Source organism: Erythrolamprus reginae, chromosome 2 (genome assembly GCF_031021105.1).
Source record: "Erythrolamprus reginae isolate rEryReg1 chromosome 2, rEryReg1.hap1, whole genome shotgun sequence".
In the NCBI taxonomy this organism is placed as follows: Eukaryota; Metazoa; Chordata; class Lepidosauria; order Squamata; family Dipsadidae; genus Erythrolamprus; species Erythrolamprus reginae.
Window position 1 is genome coordinate 200,472,719 of NC_091951.1, and position 24,228 is coordinate 200,496,946.

At 40.7% G+C, this 24,228-nt stretch overlaps 1 protein-coding gene and 1 long non-coding RNA gene across 2 annotated transcripts; one reads left to right on the top strand and one right to left on the bottom strand.

The window, feature by feature from the left end:
• Positions 1-906: 906 nt before the first annotated feature.
• On the top strand, positions 907-3,885 carry LOC139161704 (uncharacterized). Its single transcript, XR_011558149.1, has 2 exons — positions 907-982; positions 3,020-3,885. It is a non-coding gene; the product is annotated as an uncharacterized lncRNA (long non-coding RNA).
• Positions 3,886-16,918: 13,033 nt separating this feature from the next.
• Positions 16,919-22,632, bottom strand: ABT1 (activator of basal transcription 1). The gene is made up of 4 exons (XM_070741224.1): positions 22,390-22,632; positions 21,119-21,448; positions 19,977-20,152; positions 16,919-17,884 (listed from the first exon to the last, which is right to left on the bottom strand). Exons 2-4 carry the CDS (start codon positions 21,387-21,389, stop codon positions 17,546-17,548), a joined length of 786 nt encoding a protein of 261 aa, XP_070597325.1. The 5' UTR covers positions 21,390-21,448; positions 22,390-22,632; the 3' UTR covers positions 16,919-17,545.
• Between the last annotated feature and the right edge of the window lie 1,596 nt (positions 22,633-24,228).

Here is a 24,228-nt window from a genome sequence, read left to right on the forward strand (position 1 = left end):
CTGCAAGACTCATACCAATTATCAATATTGAAATATTTTAATATAATGCCCATCCTATGGGCCAACGTGACCACATGAATAAAGTCAGATATCTGAAGAGTGATAGCACGTTAACTCCATTATACCTGGTAAAAGTAGTTTGTGAAAACAGATGAGACTTGTTACAAGAGTTTAATGTGCCCACCCGGAAAGAAAACCCCTGGATTTCAAATAATTATAGTCAATTGTGAACGAGTCCATAACATTCTAAGATTGTTATGTTGAGTTGCACATAATGTATTCAGTGGAAGCGCCTACAGATTGACCTATAGCTGAACCTTCCATGTTCTGCATTAAGGTTTGATATTCTATGTAGAGACAAGATAGCCCTTATGATCAGGATTTCCATCACTAAATAAGGTGGCTGTTAAATTAAATTGCACCTAATTTTACCACCTTTTTGGCCAGGGTTTAAGTGAATCTGGCTACTCCACTGGCTGCTTATCAGAAGCCAGCTGGGAAGATTGTAAATGACAATGTGACCCTCGAATACTGCAATGGTAAATGCTATTTGCCAAGCACCAGAATTTTCATCATGTGATGGGATGCTGTAATTGTGAGGACTGGTCTCCAGTCACATTTACAGTGCTATTGTAACTGGTCATTAAGGGACCTAGTTCTAGGTATCTAGTTCTAAAGTGAAGTTGCTGATCTTTTTGATTTTGGTTTCTTGAACGGGTAGAATTACCTTGGACTGAGCTTGGCAGCAAATAAATTTGATGATAATGGTCCTGTTAAAGGAACCTTGATGAGCACAACAATGTTTAATATAAACTATCCCCAAGATAATGAGGATTCACCTGGAAGGCTCCGTTATCAATATATCGCTGAATACTGAATTAGAATTGTAACCTGGCTTTATTTGGCAGGTGGAAGGGGCACCTCTGGATCCTGGAAGAGAGTTTACTTCAAGGCTGGAGTTGAAAACAGACTTGCTCTTTGGGTACCTCTTGAGCTTCTGTCTTGTGTGTATGTTGATGTGGTCATTCACTGACTTGAATATTAGATGGTCAAGTCAGCCAGTGTAATAAGTTTGGGGGAAAAGTTATTAATTCCATGTGTTACTATTTGCCACACAAAGCCCTTAACCAAGGCAAGCTTATAGGTCTTTGGTTATGTTGATCTAATATAATTAGTCAAACAACCAAATGGCATCCTGGCTAATAAGAAAGCTCATGAAATTTGGACTAAGATGGGGCACTCATCTTTATTAAAATACTTGCTGTGGCTTTAAAGGGGTTTCCTCCAAAAATCTATTGATATTTGTAAAGTTCATCAAAACAAATGTGAGGATTATGAAAAGCAGTATTTCCCATTTTTCAGCAACGAAACAATAAATGCCACAGCTCTCAAATAAGTGATCCCAATTCATCCTCATGAATGTCAGTCCCAACCCATACATTATAATCACTTGCTGGAATGATCTGTAGAATAAAGTGAAAGTAGCTTCTCCAGTGCTGCTGCTTTTATGCCACGCTTTGTGTCCTGTGGCTTATACATGGTGAGTGGGTTGTACCTGGCCTATGGCCACCAGCACCACTACATGTGTAAATTCACACAAGCAATAGTGCAGGTACTCCTCAACAACCCTAATTGGGATCAGAGCTGTTGTTGCCGAGTGATGCAGTTATTAAAAGTGCAAATTTATACTTTTGCCATGGTATAAATCAGTGAATCTGGTTTCTCCATTGACTTACCAGACGCTCCCTGAGAAGATGATAAATGGCAATTTTGACCTCAGAACTCTGCAACCATATATAATAAATGCCAGATGGCCAAATTTTGATCATGTGATGGGATATGATAGTTGTGTAAGGCAGTGTTTCCCAACCTTGGCAACTTTAAGATACCTGCACTTCAAATCCCAGAATTTCCCAGCCAGCATTCGCTGGGTGGGGAATTCTGGGAGTTGAAGTGCAAATATCTTCAAGTTGCCAAGGTTGGGAAACACTGGTGTGTAAGGAATGGTCACAATTCTTTTTTTCTGCCTTTGAACAGTCAAACAAGTAGTACTGGGTTAGGAACTATCTACCTTTATTTTAAAAATCCAGAAAAGAAACAAAAAAAAGATAAACACTGCACACACACACACACACCCTTTGTGGGTAATACTACGCCACTTGTAATTCTTGAAAAAGACTTTCAAGACAATCCCCAGCAACAACAGTAATAAATTCCCTGGTTTACATAGTTAATTTCTTCCTGCAATGTCTGCCAAAATGTTTTACCTTTGATTTTATAGATTTATTTACCAGATGCCATCATACTGTTTACAACCGAGTTTTAATACCACAAAGAAAAAGAGGAAAATTGGTCTTAATGCCAGGAACTGGCTTATTTTTTAAAAGTTTTCCTCTTTTACTTCACAAGTTCCAGATAACTATAAAGCTAATTAATAAATATAATTCCAATAAATGACAAAAATAGGAATTCTTAAAAATATTTTCCCCTAATCTTATTCAGGAAAATTGTATGATAAAGGGATTTTTTTCAGTGTGGAAGCATGATTGATAAAGGTTATACTCCCTCTATATTGCCTTCTGGTTTCTTTATCAACGATCCAACTAAGGTAAAGTACAGTACATTATTTTAAGTTGTGGAAAACTGCCTTTTTTAAGGTTAGATGCAAAAGTGTTTTTAACCACAAAGTGTAAGTTAGTTCTGGGTGTTGATTGTGCTTCCTCCCCCCACATCATGTAGAGAAATTATTTTAGGATGCATATTATTCAGCTGAAACAGGACAAAATACAATTGTAATTACATGTCAATAAATAAGTCAGGAAAAGGAAGTTAGCTTCTGAGGAACAGAAAGTCGTCTGAAAGTCTTTTGTAGCTTTGAAATCTACATTGAAGAATGACATTTGAATCTCTACTAATTGGCTGTAGGGGACCAGCTTGGTATAATTATGTCTCCCTCTCTTCCAAAGGTAGGTGAAAGCTTCAAGACAAAAGTATTATGCTTCCTTTCTTTGTCTTTCAGAATGAGCCAGCAGGTGTCAAGTGCGGGAAATCAGGATTCCGGGCAGTTCAAAAGAATACATAGGTTTATTGCATGCTAAAGCTGCTCTTTTTACAAGAGCTCTGAACTAACAGTCAAAAGCGAGTTGGGCTGGACTTAAATCTGTTGTGGGCGTGAAGGGACTCAAGACTGATGACATGTTTGACCCCTCCCTCAAGCTCAGCCTGGTCATCTACAGTGAAAGATCCCAAGAGGAGCTACTGTTACAAAAATCTTTAAGGATTATATCCTCATAGTGTCCAAATTGCAAGGAAGAAGACCAAGAGCTGCATTCCATTGGCCAGAGTACATGAAATAGAATAATGGTCCTAAATCATAGAATGCAGATTACAACTGAATGTCCGGGGCTGACTGGTGGAGTAGTAGGGGGACAGGAACCCAAGTAGTAATGATTACTGGCTCCTGGCAAGCAGTAATCGGACTCCTTTCTGGCATGTTTTAATGTATTCTGGCCCTGACTTAATGGTTGAATTTAAAAGCCTAAACAGTCCCTTTCAGCACAATGATTCTATGAATTAGTTTTAAAGAAAGGTGCTTTTCAGGACAAAGACTAGCTTATTAATGTATAGTAATAGTTGAGTTCAGTGGTGCTCACGCAAGGAAATGCTTTGATTTATATCAAAATTAGGGTTTTTTATTACAAGTAGTGGTAAATCAAGAATGAGCATTGTATTAAGGTGACTTCAATTTAAACTACTGAGATGGGAAGCAGAAGTGTGTGTGTGTGGATTTTTTTTTACTGCCTTCAAAATACAATTTGAGCATTCGGACCAGATCGTAAGTGTTGCAAGGATATTTATTTTAAAATAAACCTTTTCTAGAAGTCATTCAGTGTCTTTCATTTTAAATCATTCTATTCGACAGTAATGTGGCATTTCAACTTCATGTCAGGACATCTTTTTTAATACCTTTTTGTATTCAGACCTGCCACATTTTTGACTGGGAAAATGGGAGGTGGGAGTATATGGAGTGGGTGATAATGTCTAAATAACATTCTTTCCAGAAAGTCAAGGCTGTTGTGCCTGGCAAGGCAGCTGCAAAGAAATGACTAAGAGGCATCTTCAATTTTGGATGGTGCCTGATTGGATTGTGTGATGGACATGTGGGTGCTGGGCAAGGACTTGAACTTTGGGTAAAGAAAACCTGGAAGGTTTCAGATTTGGGGTTTCCCAGATGTTGCAAACATGGCATCTCAAATAAATTGGAACTTTCAGGAACTTCTAGCCTCGGAGTCTTGTTTTGTTGGGGGTGTTTATTGGAACACAACACTTCAGGGATATTTTAAATAAAACTAAATGTTTAGTCCCATTTCATTAGTGTTTTCAACCAAGGTGGTTCAAATTGTTATTATTTATTAGACTCGTTAGTCATATTGAGGATCCCAGCGACCGATTAGGTCCCACAGAGTTGGCCTTCTCCGGGTCCCGTCGACTAAACAATGTCATTTGAGGGGTCCCAGGGGAAGAGCCTTTTTTGTGGCAGCCCCGACTCTGGAACCAGCTCCCCCCGGAGATTAGAACTGCCCCCACCCTCCTTGCCTTTCATAAACTCCTTAAAACCCACCTTTGCCGCCAGGCATGGGGGAATTGAAACATCTCCGGGCCTGTACAATTTATGTATGGTATGTTTGTATGTCTGCTTAATAATGGGGTTTTTAAAATGTTTTTTAAATTATTAGATTTGTTACAAATTTTTTTATTGTGTTGAGAGCCACCCCGAGTCTCTGGAGAGGGGCGGCATACAAATCCAATTAATAATAATAATCGGGTCACTTGGACTATTCTGACTGCTGTTGCTTCAACTATGATGTCCTTTCTAACCATCTACTGCAAAGAGTTTTATATGACACTCTTTCCCCTCCTCTTCCTCTTTCTGAATTCTCCGCCTAGAAGAAAATACACGTTTAATACAAATTTGTATCCAAAATGTACCAGTATGGTTTGGCAGTTTGTGGAACCAGTGAGGCCACTATTGTCTGTGGGACTAGAGGGAATGCTGCTGAATATGTCCAGGAATACCTCTTTTCATCCTCTGAGCATTTTGGACATCTTCAGAGACTTTATTTTGTTTATCCTCACCATAAAAAATTAGGTGGGTGACTCTTAAGGGAGACCTGCTTCCAGAATGCCCTTTTCAAAAATAATGCTGCAAACTGATTTTATGTCTTTTTAGAAGTAGGGTCAGATGTTCTTCTCACAATCTACAATTTGTAACCAGTTTGATTTAAAGTATTTTCTTCATGTTGGGGAAGTGATCTGGATAGAGTCTTTTTCCCCCTGTATATAGTTTTGTTCAGTATCACAACAAATAGAAAAGCCTTACATTAATCGTGATCTTTATTTAATCATTTATTGTACTTATTCAATTTAGATGTTGCCCAATTCCAAACTCGATCTGAAAAGCTCCCAAATAAACAATATAAATGCTTAAATATAAATACTTCCAGAAGCATACCGGCAAAATAGTGCAGCTTATCAAACAGGTATCACATGGGCATTCTGAGCTGTGCTGGTTATTGCCCACATTGCTACATGCCAAAGTTTCAGAGTTTTCAAGGGCAGTTCAATCTATGTGTGTTGCAGCAATTGAGCTGTGAGGTGACCAGGGCATGAGTAATTGAAAGACTTCCCAATCCAAGAAGGAGCACCATGCCAGATGTAGCCATATAAAGGCCCTCTTGGCTACAGCTGGCACCTGCTATTTGCGCAGCATCCGAAAGGTTCTCCAGATTATGTTCCGTTCTTGAATGTGCAAATGATATGCCATTTAAAAGTATTCATTATTATTTTATTTTATTAATCAGATTTGTATGCCACCCCTCTCCGCAGACTCGGGGCGGCTCACAGCAATAATAATACAATGTAAACAAATCTAATATTTAAGTTAATTTAAAAACAAAATCCTTGGATCAGAAAAGCCTGTACTAGACCTCCCAAATTTTCCCTAGTCCTGAGGCACCCATACCTTAATCCAGTGTTTCCCAACCTTGGCAACTTGAAGATACTTGGACTTCAACTCCCAGAATTCCCCAGCCAGCAAATGCTGGCTGGGGAATTCTGGGAGTTGAAGTCCAAATATCTTCAAGTTGCCAAGGTTGGGAAACACTGCCTTAATCAACGAACCACATAGTCATTTAATGTTTCCAGTTTCCACAAGGCTGTTAAGCGAGGCCATACATTACTGACCATCACAGCTTGCAATCGTATACTATCTGTAAACACAAACTGAACGTCGCCTTCACAACTATCAAGGTCTTGAGCTGCTAAAACATATGAAGTCACTACCCTTTCTTTCTGAATCAGCCACAGAGCTGTGTGGTTCATCTCGCCCCACCCACCTACCTCACCCCAAATAATCCAAAAGAGGAAAAAAATGCTATTGAACAATATTGTATATAATGTATCATTTATATAGATTTTGTATTAAATTTTATGTTCTTATGATGCTATAAACTGCATTGTAAAATATTGTTGTCTATATTCTGTTATTGACAATTGCTATTTATTTGAGTCATTTCCAGTGGTGGAATTCCATTTAAAAAAAAACAAAAAAAACTAAGGGTTCTGTGGGCGTGGTTTGGTGGAGGTCATGTGATTGAGTGGGCATGACTGACTCACTCACAGCAAGGTTGAGCTTTTGTGGCCAATTCAATGTTAGCCTATCAAGCCACGCCCACAGAACTGGCAGAAAAGGCAGCTCCTGCAGCCTGTCCCTTTATGGTCCCCCCTCCCCCTGAGTCAAAGTACCTTAAAGGGACACTGCAGTCTACTTGCTTTCCAAGTAATTCCACTGTGATGACGTCCCTCCAGCGCAGCACACCATTTTCCTGGTCAGTCTGACAATGAGTTGTCGCCATGCACAGGCAATCGCAGTGCACAGCCGGGATGAAGAGCAGGGTGGCGGTGGCAGCGACAGGACCTCAGGCCTCTGTTTCAGCCTGTAGTTTTCAGTGCAAGAAGCTTGCATCTGTCACACTTTTTCGGTGTGAGAAGCGTCCAATCCAGCCACCAACTTTTCGTTAGCTGGAACAGAACCAGCAGCAGCGGCTGGAGGTTTCTCGCACTGAAAAAGAGATGACGGCTACAGGCTTCTTGTGCCAAAAGCTACAGGCTGAATAAGAGGCCTGAAGACCCGCCGTCGCCACCCTGTACTTCGTGCTGGCTGCACACTGAGATTGCCTGCGTGGATGCAACTCATTATCAGACCTGGCCAGGAGAATGACCTGCGTTGGAGGGACGGCATTGCAGTAGAGCTGCTTGGAAGGCAGTCAGAAACTACCAGCGGCTGGAAGCTAGCTGGCCGAGCCTCACTGGGGACCCCCACCAAGGTGTCGACGAAGGTGAACAAGCAGGCGGCATGCGGGCGGAAGTCCTGGGGAAGGGCTGAGAAAGGGAATGGCACATTTCCCGACCCAGTCAAGGTGAATGGCGAGTGGGTGGCATGCTTACCTTTGGTGAGCAGAGCGGGCAAGGTGTGCTGGCGAGGCGAAGCGATTAGCTGGGGTGTGCAGTGAAGGCAAAATGTATGCCCCATGAGTGGGGTGAGCAGGCAAACAGTGAGCAACAAGCAGGCGGGCGTGAGTAGAGGGCAGGGATGGGGAAAGCAAGAGCTGGTATTTGCCAGTTTGGCAAACCAGTTAAAATTTCCACTACCGGTTCATGTGAACCGGTCCGAACCGGCTGAATAACACCTTTCACCTTTCACCATTTCCTATTTTATTATTTATGTTTATTGTATTATAGTTACACTTTTCATTGTATAATTTAAAATAATTTTCTTCTGTAAATAAATATTATAATAACAAATATAATAAACACGGGAGATGGGATGATGGACAGGACTCAAGCAGAACTGAGAGGTCTGGATAGGAAGGCCAGAAAAATAATGGCAATGAATCATACCTATCATTCATTGACAGATTCAAGTGGCGCAGTGGCTTAGAGGTGGCGCTCTTGCCTCACAAGTAGTAGGCTGTGAGGTTGATCCTGGATAGAGGCAGATATTTCTCTCTCTCGGCACACTGAGAATATATCTGCTGAATAAAACTTCCCATTGGTGACAGCTCCATTCAGTTGCCCAGACTCTAAACCGCAAGGGATTATGGGGTCATAATTAAAAAGCGGATGATGATGATTCATCAATAGATTTTACTTACCAAGGAAAATAAGTGGAAATTGAATGTTTATTATTATTATTATTATTATTTATTATTATTACTGTTATTATTATATTTGTATGCCACCCCTCTTCGTAGACATCTGATAGTTGAAGAAGAAAAATGGCCATTGGAAAAATATCTGAAGGACAGTAAATAAGTTTAATTGAAACAAGTACATCAAGGAGGCTTAGTGAATACTGGAGAGGCCAAACTGGCCTGCAAGAAAGGCCAAATGAAGAACAGAAAAGAGACATGACAAGATAAAGTATTTATGTCCAGTACATAAAAAAAACAGAAGGATTAGATTACTTGACAATGGCTAAGAGCAGGAAAGACTTGGCAATGGCTAAGATCAAGAAAATTGAAAAAAGAGATAGGTTAATTCAGATTGCACAAATTCAAAACTTAAAAACAAATTTCTAAGAGGTCTACCATCCCTGTCCCACTATCCTATTGTCTTCTTTTATCATTACTTTTTATTTATGTTTATACAAACTATACCACCCTATACGTGTTTGACAAATAAACAAATAAAAAATAAAATAAAATAAATGCATACAAGTAGAACTGAGAAAACGGCAACAGATAGCAAATGCTGTCTCTGCAAAGAAGCTGAAGAAACAGACCACCTAGTTAGCTACTGCAAAAAGATCTCACAGACTGACTACAAGCAACAGCCTAACAAAGTAGCAGCTATGACACATTGGGGAAATCTGCAAGTATATTATTTGTCTGCAAGCAAGAACTGGTGGAACTGTATGTACAATAGAGAAAGTAATAAAAAATGAAAAAGATAAAGAATTAAAGCACAAAAGTACCTGCCACATAACATTCCAGACGTAACAACTGTTGATAAGAACGATTAAAAAAAATGTCTGGATAGTAGACATAGGAGTATCTGAAGACAACCAACCTAAGAGGAAAAAATGGAGAAAATAAAAGATGTTAATGTCTGAGAAACATGCATATTTGTGTGTTGTCTGAATTGTCCTCAATAGCTATTACTCTGAGATAGAGTTTAATTCTAGCTAATTTGACTTAACTTTACCCTTTGGAATTATAAAAATAATTCTGCATAAATAAATTGGATGCAAACATAAATTTTTAATGATGGGAATTAAACATCAGTTCCTTGCGCCGTTTTAATGGATACTCTCGGCTATTTAAATGAGATGGTGGATGATGACAAAATTAAAGGTTTGCCAATGTGGTTTGAAAATATTTCTGGAAAAAAAGTTTTAGGAGGTTGACAGTGTTTCTCAGGATATGAATACCTAATGTTAAATAAATATGGTGGCATATGTTTCAGGGATCCCCAGCTCCCAGTGCACTATTGGGCCTTGAACCCTCAAAACTGGGCTGTGGAAGAGGGCAGGATTGGGCACGCACTCACCCACTGTTCATGCGAAACTATTTATTTATTTATTTTATTCATTCGACTTCTATGCTGCCCAATCCTGAAGGACTCAGGGAGGCTTCCAAAATAATATAATATATAATAATATAATGTAATATAATATAATATAATATAATATAATATAATATAATATAATATAATATAATATAATATAATATAATATAATATAATATAATATAATATAATATAATATAATATAATATAATATAATATAATATAATATACAAAGAGATACAACAAAAGAAGTCGGATATAATTTTAAAACAAACCCCATAATAAAAACCCATAGTGTAAAAAAACCAATCACAATCATATGCATACACACCATTCATACAGTTTGGCCATCAAAGGTGTACAATTCAGGACCCCCTGGCCTGCCGGCAAAGCCATGTCTTTGTGGCCTTGTGGAAGGCCAGTAGGGTGGGAGCAGTACAGACATTGGTGGGTAGTTAGTTACATAGAGCCGGGGCAGCCACAGAGAAGGCCCTCCCCTGTGGTCCCGCCAATCTACATTGTTTAGTCGACGGGACCTGTAGGAGGCCAAGTCTGTGCACTCTTGTTGGTCTCTGGGAGGTATGTTGCAGGAGGCGGTCCCGTAAATAGTCTGGCCCTGAGCCATATAGGGCTTTATAGGTAATAATCAATTGTGCCCAGAGACTAATGGGAAGCCAGTGCAGCTCTCGGAGCACAGATGTTATATGACAGCTCTCATGGCTGCATTCTGGACTATTTGCAGTCTCCAAACACTTTTCAAGGGTAGCCCCATGTAGAGCACCTTGCAATAATCGAGACGGGAGTGATGAGGAACTGTGCATAGAGCCTCCTGGTCCAAATAGGGCCACAACTGGTGAACCAAGTGTACCTGGGCAAAGGTCCCCCTGGCCACAGCCAAAAGATGATGGTCAAAACTCAGCTAAGGATCCAGGGGGGGCCCATTTGAGGGGGAAAGTGTTTTTCCCCCTCCAGAACAATGGACGGACAGATTGAAGAGTCCTTGGGAGGAAATGCCCAGAGCCACTCGGTCTTGTCTGGGTTGAGCTTGAGCCTGTTGGCCCCCATCCAGATCCTTACAGCTTCCAGGCACCAGCACATCACATCCACCGCTTCAGTGAATTGGCATGGGGTGAAGATGTAAAACTGGGCATCATCAGCATACTTCCGTCAGATGATCTTGCCCAGCTGCTTCATGTAGATATTAAATAGTAGATATTAAATAGTAGAGGGGAGAGGACAGACCCCTTTGGCACCCCACAAAGGAGGGGCCGAGGGGTAGACCTCTGCCCCCCCACTAACACCGACTGTGAACAACCAGAGAGATAGGAGGAGAACCACCGTAAAATGGTGCCTCCCACTCCCAATCCCTCCAGTTGTCATAGAAGGATATCATGGTCGATGGTATCGAAGGCCACTGAGAGGTCAAGGAGCACCAGGATAGAGAAATATCCCCTCTCCTGGGCAACCAAAGCAGTTTCCGTGCTGTGACCTGTCCTGAAACCAGAATAATCCAGATAATCAGCTTCATCCAAGGACCGTCAGAGCTGGCGTGCCACTACCTTCTCAACAACCTTACCCAAAAAGGGTAGGTTGGAGACTGGCCTATAGTTCTTCAATTCATCTTGATCCAGGGAAGGTTTCTTGAGGAGGGGTCACACAACTGCCTCCTTCAAAGGCTGTGGGAATGACCCCTCCCTCAAGGAAGCGTTAATCAACGCCTGGATCCAGCCGCGTGTCACCTCCCAACTAGCTGAAACCAGCCAGGAGGGGCATGGGTCCAGTAAGCAGGTAGGTGGAACTCACAGTTCCCATGGCCTTGTCCACTTCCTCAGGGGTCACCAGGTCAAACTCTTCCCAAATGATGGAACTAAGACCCGACCCTGTCACTTCGGTCTGAATTGCCAAATTGGAGTCCAGGTCGTTCTGAATCTGAATGATTTTATCTGCAAGAAACTGAACAAATTCCTCAGCTTGCCCCTGCAAGGGTTCCACCGCCGCCTCCCTATTCAGGAGAGAGTGGGTCATCCTAAACAGGGCGGCTGGGTGAGAATTTGCAGACGCAATAAGGGCGGTAATGTATGCTGACTTTGCTATTTTTATCACCACAGGGTAAGTCCTAATGTAGGCTCTTATCTGTGCTCGGTCGAACTGAGAATTACTGTTCCTCCATGCTTGCTCTAGGCGTCTCTTCTGGCGTTTCATCCTCTGGAGTTCCTCAGTGAACCAAGGAGATCTCCAGGGTCTACTACCTTGGAGAGGCCGCTCAGGTGCAATCCGGTCCAGAGCCCCTAATGCGGCCTTGTTCCATGCCATCACCAGACACTACGGACAACCGAGTCAGGAATTTCCCCAAGCTGCCTCTGAAACCCATCCAGGTCCATTAGTCACCTGGGGCAGAACCTCCTAATCGGTTCTGCCTCCCTGCAGTGGGGGATTGGTCGATCAAAGTCCAGCCTCAACAGGGAGTAATCTGACCATGACAAGGGTGTGGTGACTATATCCCTTAAAACCAGATGATGTTTCCACTGCTCCGAGAAAAACGCCAAGTTTATTTCTTTATTTCTTTATTTCCTTATTTCTTTCCTTCCTTCCTTCCTTCCTTCCTTATTTATTCATTCATTCATTCATTCATTCATTCGATTTTTATGCCGCCCTTCTCCTTAGACTCAGGGCGGCTTACATGTTAGCAATTGCACTTTTTTAACAGAGCTAGGCTATTGCCCCCACAATCCGGGTCCTCATTTTACCGACCTCGGAAGGATGGAAGGCTGAGTCAACCTTGAGCCGGTGATGAGATTTGAACTGCTGACCTTCAGATCTACAAGTCAGCTTCAGTGGCCTGCAGTACAGCACTCTACCTGCTGCGCCACCCCGGCTCAAGTTGAGTCCCCTCCCACCGCCTCCTCGTCCAGAAAGCTGGAAAGGTTGGAGAACTCTGGTTTATGCAGTTACCTTGCAGCCTCAATTTATTTTTCTGTATGTATGTTATGCTTATATAATAATAATAATAATAATAATAATAATAATAATAATAATAACAACAACAACAACAACAACAACAACAACAACAACAAAACAATAATAATAACAACAATAAATTATTATTATTATTACTATTACTATTATTATTATTATTTTAAGTATAAAGTCTTTCAACCTGCTGTACTTATATATTCTTCTGTTCATTCAGATTGATGGACTAGTAAAGTTTGTGAAGAAGAAAAAACCCCCACAATTCTGAAATAATTCTTAAGCTTATATTGTAGTTAATTTGACACTCCTGGATGAAAAATCCATCTGAACATTTCTATTTTGGATAGAGAGCTCTTCACAAGTGTAGGCTCAGTGCAATTGCTGACTCACTATCAATAAAAAAAGGCCTTGCAAAAATCTAGTTACTAGACTATGATTCCTATTCCAGAATGGAATGAACCACTGTATATAAACAAAGTAACACACTGTTGAAACCAACTAGGTCACAGTGACACCATGAGATCAGAATACAGACAAACTTCCATACCTGTTTCTTTTAAAAACTGTAGTCCCTCCTAGACTGAAGACTTTTAATGTTATTCCTATACTTTGCTAGGATCTGTTTTCCTAATGTGTCCCTCAACCCATCCTGTTATTGATACTAAGTACAGCTTTGCTGTCAAGACTCTTCTATCATTGTGGTAGGATATAAATTCGATTAACAAATATTTTGCCATTTGCATCTCTTTATAAGAATCAGCCAAACATAAGGCATCAACCGTCTTGATTCCAATAAAATATCTTCCAGCTTGTTAGGGAAATGCTGGAGGACTTTAAGAACCAGGTTGCATCTCCTTGAAGGATACAAGAAAGAAATGCTTTCAAATTACTTAAACCTCTTAGAAATATAAAAGTTGTCCATTGATCTGTTGCTAAGCTCGGTTTTCTTTTTAAAAACATACAACGGTATATTGAACATTATTAATGCAGTATGCTATTACAACCCTTATAATTTAAGGAACATTCTAAGCCAATGATGGCAAACCTTTTTCAGCTCGGGTGCCAAAAGGGTGTGTGCGTATGCTCACACCCATAATGCAATGCCCTCCCCCGTGCATGTGTGCACACACGCACATATGCACCCAATCCCCACGCTGTCCCCACGCGTGTGCAGTGAACCCTCTGGACTTCTGGTAGATCCGTTGGGCTGTTTTTTGCTCTCCCTAGAGTTCAGGAAAGCCACTTGAAGACTGGGGACGGGGAAAAATGGCCCAGAGGACCAACCCGAAGTTTAGAAACAAAAAAGAAGTGGAGTTGTCCTACTAATTACCTTCAGATAGTTGCAACCAGGCCTTGCACAACAACCCATTTCTTCTGCAGCAGGCAAAGCTTTCCTGAAGACCTGTATAGCCGATAACAGAGCTCCAGATAGATAGATCTGGAGCTCTGTTACCCGCTACACAGGCCTTCAGGAAAGCCTTGCTGGCTGCAGAAAAAATGGGCCGAGGTGTGGGAGGCCTGGCTGCAACTGTCCAAACAAAGCATAATAATAACAATAACAATAACAATAACAACAACAATATAATAATAATAAATATAAATATAAATATAATATTTATATTTATATTATAAATATTTATATTATAAATATTTATATATTTATTATTATTATTATTATTATTATTATTATTATTATTATTATTATTATTATTATTATCATTAATTAGATTTGTATGCCGCCCCTCTCCGTAGACTCGGGGCGGCTCACAACAACAATAGTACAATATAACAAATCTAATATTTAAAAAACATCTAAAATCCATCATTAAAACCATACAACACAAGCATACCATACATAAACTATATAAGGCTGTGTGTGTGGGGGGGGGGTATTTCAGAGGTCTTCCTGAAGACCTCTGACAGGGAAACAGAGGCTGGGGGTGTCGTACACAAGTGAACTTCCAGTTGCCTATTGGGCCATTTTTGCAGTGCCCAGGCTTCACGAAGCTTTCCTGTAGCCTGAGGAGAGCAAAAATGGCCGAAAAGAAGGCCGAAAACCAAGAGCTGGCATAGGGCAACGCCTCACGTCCCTTCAGACATGGCTCCATGTGCTATCTGTGTCATGCGTGCCATAGGTTCCCCATTGCTATTCTAGGCTCTTACTTGAAGCTTTAGAAGTATTTCCCCAGCAGCAACTCAACAATGTCTTTGGGAATTGAAATGTTATTGCCCTGGGGTAATTTTACAATTTTCATATTACTCCTGCTAGTGTCCCATTGGGCTCAGTCTGGGCACTGTTGCAAGATTCACTTTGAAAATGATTGCAACTCCAGATCTTTTTGGAAATTGCCGTGCCATCCAGTTAGGAGCAAACTGTATACTGTAACCCAAACTTGAAAGATGGCATATTTAACTTTCTGCAGACAATAGATGGCTAGAACATACACACGACAAGGGTGGAATATTGGACTTAAGCTGTTGTAACAATCCTGATAATGGAGAGAGCATCTAATTCCTCAAAAAGCAACTGAAGTTCCAAAGGAAATTAAAGAAACATGGCAGACAGAATTGGCAACACAAAAGAAGCAGGGCAAAAATATTTTTTCATCGGGGAAGGAGGAATACCTTCCGTCCAGAATAAGCTGTTTTCCTGCAGTATAGAAGTGTAGTCTGAAAACAGATGTTAATTAAATAAATTAATAAGTTCCTTTAGAAAAGGAAGGTATCTAAGTCAATTTAGCAGCTGTACATGTTTTTCAAGGGAGCATTAATGGGGGAGAGGGACTAAAGGCACCACACTCATAGGTTAGCAATGAAGTTTCATAAGTCGAAGCTCAGTAATGTGAAAACTTTGTCATAAGATGATCTACCTAGGAAAAAAATGATGCATCTTATATCTTCAAATTATGCCAAAGCTTGTCCAGAATAGTATAGTCACAAAATAGCAATGGTAGTATATAGGGAAAGAAAATATTTAATACAAAAAATTAAAGGGCCTACAAACAACTACACATTTAATAAGAGCCGATTCTAAAGATGGCAAAGAGACTGGTCTATATAGGTTAAAACCAATGAAGCTGTTGATAAAATTCACCTCTGAAACAGCTGATTGGGGGTATTCCAGGAGGCCAATTCACACACCAATCAGCTTTTTAATTTTCCTCCCCAAAAACTAAGGTGTGTCTTATACTCTGGTGTGTCTTATAGTCTGAAAAATATGGTATGCTGGCTTGCTTTGTCAGAATTGTAGAAAGTCTGAAGAAGGAACTGGAGGGCACAGGTTGAAAGTAATATAATTTAACAGAGAAAGGTGGATTTAAACAAAAATCAAATGCACCGGTACAACCTAATAATGGTACTCTACAGCAGTGGTCCCCAACGTTTTTTCCACCAGGGACCAGTTTCAGCAAGACAATTTTTCTATGGCCCGGTGGGAGCGGAAAGGGGTGTGGTTGGGGGCGGGATTAAGCATGGGGGTGCTGGTCCTCCCCACCCCTCTTTACCGCCATCGCTCTATGGCTGGCAGAACCTGCCTCCCAAGCCCTCTTGCACAGCGGGAGCTAAGCGCTGGAGAGAGGGGGTCAGGCTGGCCCTCCTGCCTCTCCCCAGCCAAAAACGCAAAAGCGCCCCGCGGCAGAAGCCAAAAGAGGCTTGAGCCTCTCGGTCCTTCCCGCCCCTCTGTCCTGTCCATCGTCCTGTGGCCGGCAGAACCTGCCTCCTGAGGCCTCTTGCCCGGCGGGAGGCGAAGCGCTGGAGGGAGGGGGTGGCGGCATGAGGGCCGGCAGCTGCTGACTACACGGACCGGTGCAACATGCCCCGCGGCCCGGTACTGGTCCGCGGCCCGGTGGTTGGGGACCCCTGCTCTACAGGGTGGATAAAACTTGGTGATTTTTCTTTATTTAGGTTGGATTTTTTAAATTTTTATTAAATTTATTTTAATAAAATGCTTTTGGAGTAAAAATATATCTAAAGATAGTTTTCTGTTTAAGATACATTAATAATTTAGTTTATTCAGCATGAAATGGAGCTTAGTTATATAGCATGAGCCTGTATATTCTGCGGTATTGGGACTGTCAGAGGAGGAACTGCTGCAGGACAGAGATGATAGTTGCTCTTTAAAAATTATGATTTAAATCAAATTGATTTAAATAAAATCCACCCTGGCACTGCGTAATAGATCTTGGAATAGTAATTGATTGGTATCTGAGATTGAATCAGTAATACAATGTGATTGCAAAAAGATGAATCCAATAGTTTATGACCTTCATTTGTAAAAGTAGTTGGTCAGACTGACTATCATATCCAATGACAAACCGTCTTGTAACATCATAGTCTTTATTTCCACATAGCAAACAGAAATTCTGGACATTTTTTTATTCATCAATGCTTTATATCAGTTCTACAAACAGAAGCAGGACTAAAATATCTTGATTTTCAATAGATTAGGCCAGGGCTAAGTTGGCTCTTCTATGACATGTGGACTCAACTCCCCAAATTCCTGAGCTAGCATGATTGGCTCAGGAATTCTGAGAGTTGAAGTCCACACGTCATAGAAAAGTCAACTTTGCTTATCCCTGGATTAGACCAACCTTCACAAAAGGGTTTAGTTTTTTTTCTTTATTTCCTTGGCTTTTCAATCAGCAAAGGAACAATCAAAGGAAAAAATTGCCTCCTACCAAATTGCCTCCTACCAAATCAAGCAAAACTTGATCCATACTCTACATGAGAGTGTGAGAAGAAAAACATGGTTTTCTAAAGAAATGTTCTTCTCAGGAGGGAAGTCTTCAACTTCTATATAACCAATACAACAGGCCAAGTACTTGCCCAGCAACAAGTACTTGAAACTACCGGAGCATTGTCTTCTAGTAGGATTAATGGCAAACTTAGTTTGCTTTGCTCATAAACGTTAGCTGCCAAGAGCCAGAACAGGAACATGAGTGAGTCCTTATTGCTGGATATTGAAGATTTTGGTCAATAGAGATTTGTTGGATTGAGATTTCTCCTGGATCTCAGCAGACCGGGCTAGCTGTTGCTTGAGCCGTTTCTTTCCTTTGCTTGTCTGAATTTCATCCTCAGTAGAACGCTGAACGAAGCCCCAGCTCTTCTCAGCGTGTTCTTTCTGACTGTCCTTCTTCAAAAAGTGCTTGCTCTTCTCCACATTCTGCAGGTAGAAATTAGTCTCTCGTTTGGCCTGAGAAACTTCGGCACGCATGCGCTGCTGCCGCACTTGCCTTTCATATGCAAGCTGCTCGCTCAAGTGAGTCCATTTGAAGCGATTCAAATACTAAGAAAAATATGAAAACTAGTTAGTGTGTCATAAGATTATCATATCAGCATATAACAACTCAGTTGAGAAGATCTAACCTTAGTTTAAATACTTTCCACACCGTCTGTAGCTACTCTATTTATTTATTTATTTATTTATTTATTTATTGGATTTGTATGCCACCCCTCTCCGTAGACTCGGGGCAGTTAACAACAACAATAAAAAACAGCATGTAAATCCAATACTAAAACAACTAATCATACATACAAGCAAGCTTACCATGCATAAATTGTAAAGGCCTAGGGGGAAAGAGTATCTCAGTTCCCCCATGCCTGACGGCAGAGGTGGGTTTTAAGGAGCTTACGAAAGGCGAGGAGGGTGGGGGCAATTCTAATCTCCAGGGAGAGTTGGTTCCAGAGGGCCGGGGCCACCACAGAGAAGGCTCTTCCCCTGGACCCCGCCAAACGACATTGTTTAGTTGACGGAACCCGGAGAAGACCCACTCTGTGGGACCTAACTGGTCGCTGGGATTCGTGCAGCAGAAGGCAGTCCCGGAGATCATCTGGTCCGGTGCCATGAAGGGCTTTATAGGTCATAACCAACACTTTGAATTGTGATCGGAAACTGATCGGCAACCGATGCAGACTGCGGAATGTTGGTGTTATATGGACATTTTTGGGAAAGCCCATGATTGCTCTTGCAGCTGCATTCTGCACGATCTGAAGTTTCCAAACACTTTTCAAAGGTAGCCCCATGTAGAGAACATTACAGTAGTCGAGCCTCGAGGTGATGAGGGCATGAGTAACTGTGAGCAGTGACTCTCGGTCCAAATAGGGCCACAACTGGTGCACCAGGCGAACCTGGGCAAACGCCCCCCTCACCACAGCCGAAAGATGTTTCTCTAATGTGAGCTGTGGATCGAGGAGGACGCCCAAGTTGCAGACCCTCTCTGAGGGGAGCAATGACTCCTCCCCCAGGGTGATAGATGGACAGATAGAATTGTCCTTGAGAGGCCAAACCCACAGCCACTCCGTCTTATCAGGGTTGAGTTTGAGTCTGTCGACACCCATCCAGACCCCAACAGCCTCCAGGCACCAGCACATCACTTCCATTGCTTCGCTGACTGGGCAAGGGGTGGAGATGTAAAGCTGGGTATCAGCCCAGCTTAATCAATGGCTGGAACAATTTGGCCTCCTTAGAATTGGCTAAAATCTGTAATAAAGAATCTGGCGGTAATAGTTCAATAATAAATGTAGGACCAGTCGTAACCCTCAGTCTAACCAAAATAGCTCACTGCAAGCACTTGTCTTGATACAAGGCTGAGTTATCCATCACTTTTCCAGAGAAGAGAGAGAAAAAAGAAAATATTGTGTACTATTGACTTCTGATCTGAAATTAATCTTCATATAATTCATCCTTTGACCAAAGATTCTGTATTTGAACACCAGCAGTGCATAAAGAATTGAGAAGAGATATGAGTGCTTCCTCAAGAAATAGTTACTCCAAAATATATTGTTTATCAAATGCACACATACTCATAGGGATTCATTACAGCTTTTAGATTGAATAAAACATTACATCACATATTGATTTTTAAAATTAAGACTGCCACATCCCTAGATAAAATTATTTTGAGCCTGTACACTGGCTTATGGGGTGTTGTTTGACCGTCTACTGCAGAGGTCTTCAAACTTGGCAACTTTAATACTTGTGGACTTCAACTCCCAGAATTCTCCAGCCAGCTATGATCTACTGCTTCAACCCATTGCATCTTGAGCAAGGACACTATATGGGAACATAGATGTACAACATATAAAATTGATTTAATTTTTTCAGTGTTTCTATATATGGCTGAGCTGCCTTGCCAATTCAAATATAAGTTCAACAAAGCAACTTATGTTGTACCAAGTTTCATGAATAGAACCTGGAAATGCAGGAGAAACAGCACTTTCATAAATCAAGTAATAATCAGTTGGCCCAGAAGGAAATAAAAGTTGGTACCAACCATTAATTTTTGATTCCTTTGAAGAGCCAATTAAAAAAACCAGATTGAGTTGTTCCCAACAACAATTAGAATAGATAACACATTACTCAGTCCCAGGAAACACACCTTTATATTCCACAGGTCATAATGGAATTTGCTTTTCTTACGAACACCGATAGGAGTATTGTGTAAGCTAGCAGCTACCAACTTTGCCACACGCTTATCCCGGAATTCTACCCAACCTTCTGTGAAGTTTTTGGCATTACTACCAGCCGCCTTTTTTTTCTTTCGGATAAATCGCTCTGGGAAATGCAAAAAGATAAAAGAGTCATAAAGTATACAAACTTTGAATTAAGGTAGCTTAGTCACAGATATCTGTTGATTTATGAATATTTCATCTTTAAACCAAGTGTGTAACTATTTTACCCAAGTGTAAAATCTAACCATTAATAATTGTCAAGCACTGGGGAAATAAGGAGATTCAGAGAGTTCAAATGAATATAAAGATTTATTGCAAGCTTAAGCTCCCAGCGAGTCTGCGGAGAGGGGCGGCATACAAATCTAAATAATAAATGACCAATTGGCAGTTAAGGAAGCTTGGCGGGACCCAGGGGAAGAGCCTTCTCTGTGGCGGCCCCGGCCCTCTGGAACCAACTCCCCCCAGAGATTAGAATTGCCTCCACCCTCCTTGCCTTTCGTAAGCTACTTAAAACCCACCTCTGCCGCCAGGCATGGGGGAACTGAGATACTCTTTCCCCCTAGGCCGTTACAATTTTATGCATGGTATCTCTGTATGTCTGTTTGGTTTTTATTATAATGGGTTTTTAATTGTTTTTAGTATTGGATTATTATTATATGCTGTCTTATTATTGTTGTTAGCCGCCCCGAGTCTTCGGAGAGGGGTGGCATACAAATCCAATAAATAGCTAGATAGCTAGATAAATAAATAAATAAAATAAAATAAAATAAATGAGATAAGAAAGGCATTCAAGGTGGGCTGGATTTAAGATAACTTGAAGGCATGCAGGGACTCATGGGTATAATTTCCTTTTGAGATGATAAAGACTGCATCATATTGCAAATAAAAGTCCACCCATCCAAAGATAGCTTCCATCTGAAAACTTTGCCCTTTATCTGCCTCTCAAATCAAGGACGTGTAATGAGAAATGGCATTCCATTATTCCCCTGCTAACCCAGTCTTTTACACTGGAAGGTACATTATCCTTATTCACTTGTCTGCTTACTCTAATGCATTCATACAATCTCACCTTCAGGCTGCAAGAAAATGCGTCCCACTTCACCATGAACGGAAAGGAGGTTTCGGACATGCCGAGGCCGGAAGCGTGGAGGGATATGACCAAGATAAATTATGCCAGGCACAACTTTTTTGGCATCATTTTGATTACAGGAACCCAACTGAGAATCTTCTTCTGTGTCCTTATCTTCCGAAACTGTCTCTACTTCTTCCTCTTCACTGTTCATTGCTGGGTCTTCAATCATGGATGTCAGTTGGAGTTTTCCCACATCGTTATCAATCATCTGGTTTTTGTTCTGAGTTATTATTAGGCAATGTATGGATACAACTGGAAAACTGTTTTCTATAATGCAAAAAGCAGAATACAGAAATGAAAAATTAGGACAAAACTGCTTTCTGTCATGCCCCACCCTCCTAATGTTTGTCCACATCCTCAAAACTATTATATATAATAAATTATTTGAAATTTATATTCCCATTTCTCCAAAAGCCCATCATGTCTTGTCACTCTTGCTCAATCAGCACATTCTCCTTCTGTTCCCAAATTGACATCTTACACGTTTGCACCATAGTGCCAACAAGTATTGGCCAGGTCATGGAAGGGTGGTGGTGGTTAATGATGGTGTATTTGATTTATTTATTATTTAGATTTAGATGGTTGCCCATTTCATAGATATGCTCTTTTCTAATCTTCATTTGATGTTTTTAATTATACAACAATTTTTAATGTTTGTCTCTGTTTTATAATATTATGATTGCATGCTAGATGGGCAGCAATGTACAGTAATTATGACTGACGGATTGATACATGGAGACAGTGGAATATAAAAAGGAGTAATGGTGTAAGAAAATAAAATCTAAATGCATTTATAACAACTGTAAAGTGAGCTCCTTTAGCTCACTTTTTTTCTTACATTTGTTATTATTTTACTCTACAAAACAACTTCTATAAATTTAAATTTTAAAAAATGTATAATTTAAACTTAAATGAATAATATGTAATGAATAAGAATCCGGGAGGCTTACAGACAAAAAAAATAAATTTGAAAACAACGAATCTAATCCAAACTATATTGAGGACACTGGGTTCTTCCTAACCCTTTATTAATTTAACTTTAAATTACTGCTGTATTCTATCCTTCTTTACCTACCTCTTATCCCAAATGTGCTTTTTCAAAAGGCAGCTGGACTTTCTTGGGGGGGAAAGTCCAGTTGCCTTTTGAAAAAGCATCTTTCGGACAACCACGATCTGGACAACTGAGAATCTCCATGCACATTTACTACCTCTTTACTTCCTCCAAGGAGTTCCTCCTTATCGCCTTCTTCTCAAATGTGTTGCCTGAAAGGCTGAGCGAGACCTTCACTAACGGCACTGTCGCAAAGGGAAGAAGCGAGCATTTCCTCCCATAGAGCCAAAATGGAGGGAGGATTCATAACCGAGCAAGGTAACCATAGATATGGCACCTCTTCATAAAAAGTCTATGGTCACTAAAGCTAAGGGTGGGGAAGCGATGTTTCAATGCGACTAAAAAGGATCGCTGGAAAAAGAGGCGGAGCTTGAACAGCCTCGACCAATGAAGAAGTAAAGGCGATGGAAGGAGGCTGAGAGGGTGGAATGCCAAAACAGCCAATCTCAAACTGGGCGCTCAAGCGCGGGGGGAGAATTCGTTTGCTGGTTTTACTTGTTGCAACGCTTCGCTTGCGCGTCTGAATCAAAAATCTCACCTGGCTGGGCCCTTTCGAGAAAATGTCATGGCGAAATGAAGAGTGCAAATAAATGAACTGTGCAAATAAATGGATCTGCTTCTAGCACGCCCCTCCCTTTACATGAATCCTTGCAATTCCCAGAGTGATTTTTTGGCTATGCAGCCATAATCTGATGGGGGAGCTAAAAGCCAACAAATCTGAAAAGGCAGAATTGATTCCTCACGTCCCTCCCATTATTATTATTATTATTATTATTATTATTATTATTATTATTATTATTATTACTATTACTATTACTATTATTACTATCGCTATTATTACTATTATTATTATAGATTTGTATGCCGCCCCTCTCCGAAGACTTGTAGGTCAAACGTGCATCATTATTAACACAGTTTATTGATCATCGGAGGTGTGTGGTATGTTGTGCCTTTGATGCTTTGACACTGCAAAAGGGAAGACAATAAGAAACAGGCAATTCTATAAAAGAAATCACAGCACAGCTTATTTTTATTGTGCAAATCTCATACAGTATTCTCATCTCTTATTCAAAGGGACAAGGAACCTTAAAACAATACTCTTCTGGCATTTATAGCTAAGTGAGTCTTAAATCAGTCATTTTCCCTCAGTGTTTACTAAGGAATGGTTATGAATCAGTAGAAAGTGACAGTGCAGTGTTGGTGAGGATAATTTATTTTATTTTATTTGTTTTGTCACGTATGTATTGGTGGTATACAGAGTTATAATATTTATATACAGGATACTAGTAAAAGAGAAACATTAGGACGGGACGGAAGGCACTCTGGTGCACTTATGCATGCCCCTTACTGACCTCTTAGGAATCAGGAGAGGTCAACAGTGGATAATCTAAGGGTAAAGTTTTGGGGGTTAGGTGATGATTACTACAGAGTATGGTAGTGAGTTCCATGCATCCACTACTCGGTTACTAAAGTCGTATTTCCTGCCATCGAGTTTAGAGCGGTTTACTTTAATTTTGTATCTCTTGTGTGCTCATGTGTTGTGGTTGAAGCTGAAGTAGTTAGTCATTAACAGGAAAAACGTAGCAGATGATTTTATGGGCTATGCTTAGGTCGTGTTTAAGACGATGTAGTTCTAAGCTTTCTAAACCTAGGATTTTAAGTCTGGTTGTGTATGGTATTCTGTTGCAAGTGGAGGAGTGGAGGGCTCTTCTAATAAAGTATTATATGTAGTCCCCGACTTACAACAGTTCTTTTAGTGACCGAAGTTACAATATCACTGAAAAAAGTGGCTTATGACCATTTTTCACACTTATGACTGTTGTAGCACCCCATGGTTACATGATTTAGGTTCGGCTGTTTGTCAACTGACTCACATTTATGATAATTGCAGGGTCCCCGTGTCATGTGATCACCTTTTGTGACCTGACAAAGTCAA